Genomic DNA, 1,409 nt, shown 5'->3' with positions numbered 1-1,409 from the left:
AATAAATATAAAACTTTTTTAATTTATTTATTTATCAACTTTTTATTTAATTTATTTTCTTTCTTTTTTTATTTTGTTTGTTTGTCTTTATTAATTACTTTCATTATTTGTTTTTTTTACTCAATTTTTTATTTTCAACTTTTGCTTTTATGAATTAATTAACTAATTAATTTCTTATTATTTCACATTTTATCATCATTTTTTCCTTCTAAAAAACTAATTAACAATATACTTTTTCTTAAATATTTAAAAAGTAACAATTAAATTGGTGATAAAGGTACATAACACTTAGGTTCTTGTTTAGTAAAGTGTACTAATTTATCAAATTTGACACTTGATCTAACGTAAAAACAGTTTATTAGATTTGGATTGAGATTTTTATTTATATAAAAATAAATTGAAAAAAAAATAATTAAGTTTTTTAATTTACTTATTTATTAGCTTTTTATTAGGTTTATTTGCTTTTTTTTTATTGTGATTGTGTTTTTTTTTTTTCTAATTTATTTGTTTGCTTATTTTTTAATTTAACTCATATTTTGATTTTAAATTTTTGCTTTTATGAATTAATTAATTTATTTATTTCTTCTTATTTCACATTTTATCTTAATATTTTTTTTGTAAGTAACTAATTAAATAAATATTATTTCTTCAATATTTAAAAAGTTTTAATAAAATTGGTGCCTAAGGTATATCAGACTTAGGATCTTGTTTAGGAAAGTGCACTAATCTATCAAATTTGATACTTCATCTATAGTAAAAACAGTTAGTTTATTTGTTTTGGATTATGATATATTTGAATCTAAAAATTAATTAAAAATATTTTACCCTTTTAATTTTTTATTTTTATATCTTTGTGTTCTTTTTTAACTGCTTTCATTCATTCATTGTTTGTTTATTTTTTAATTTAACTCATTTTTTCATTTTCAACTTTTGCTTTACTAATTATTTTTTCATTGTAAATAACAATATTATTTCCTCAATATTTAAAAAGATATATTAAAATTGGTGCTCAAGGTGCATCAGAGTTAGGTTCTTGTTTAGGAAAGTGCATTAATCTCTCAAATTTGACACTTAATTTCAAGTAAAAATAGTTTATTTGTTTTAGATTGTGATATTTTTTAAAATAAAAATGAATTTAAAACTAAATAACTAACTTTTTTAATTTATTTATTTATTAGGTTTTAATTTGATTTATTTTCTTTTTTATTTTTATTATCTTTGTGTGTTTTTTTAATAATTTTTTTGATTATTTGTTTTTATTTTTTTATTTTCAACTTTTACCATATTTAAATAATTTATTTTTTATTATTTCACATTTTATATTCATTTTTTCCTTCTAACTAATAAATAAACAATATTTTATTTCTTTAATATTTAAAAAGTAGTAACTAAATTGGTGCTTAAGGTGT

At 16.7% G+C, this 1,409-nt stretch overlaps 1 protein-coding gene across 1 annotated transcript in view; it reads left to right on the top strand. All coding sequences in view use genetic code 6, as the record gives it.

Moving 5' to 3' along the window:
• TTHERM_001453050 (hypothetical protein) overlaps positions 1-1,409 on the top strand; it is a gene marked incomplete at both ends in the record, with an annotated part of 7,329 nt that overhangs the window by 2,922 nt on the left and 2,998 nt on the right. The window contains 3 exons of the mRNA XM_012799891.1: positions 255-344; positions 664-753; positions 992-1,081. Of these exons, the coding sequence (XP_012655345.1) occupies positions 255-344; positions 664-753; positions 992-1,081 (270 nt within the window). The remainder of the gene's footprint in view (positions 1-254; positions 345-663; positions 754-991; positions 1,082-1,409) is intronic.

The sequence above is a fragment of the Tetrahymena thermophila genome (genome assembly GCF_000189635.1).
Source record: "Tetrahymena thermophila SB210 genomic scaffold scf_8254414, whole genome shotgun sequence".
In the NCBI taxonomy this organism is placed as follows: Eukaryota; Ciliophora; class Oligohymenophorea; order Hymenostomatida; family Tetrahymenidae; genus Tetrahymena; species Tetrahymena thermophila.
The sequence above is the reverse complement of the archived record's forward strand: the minus strand, read 5'-3'. Positions and strand labels throughout refer to the sequence as shown.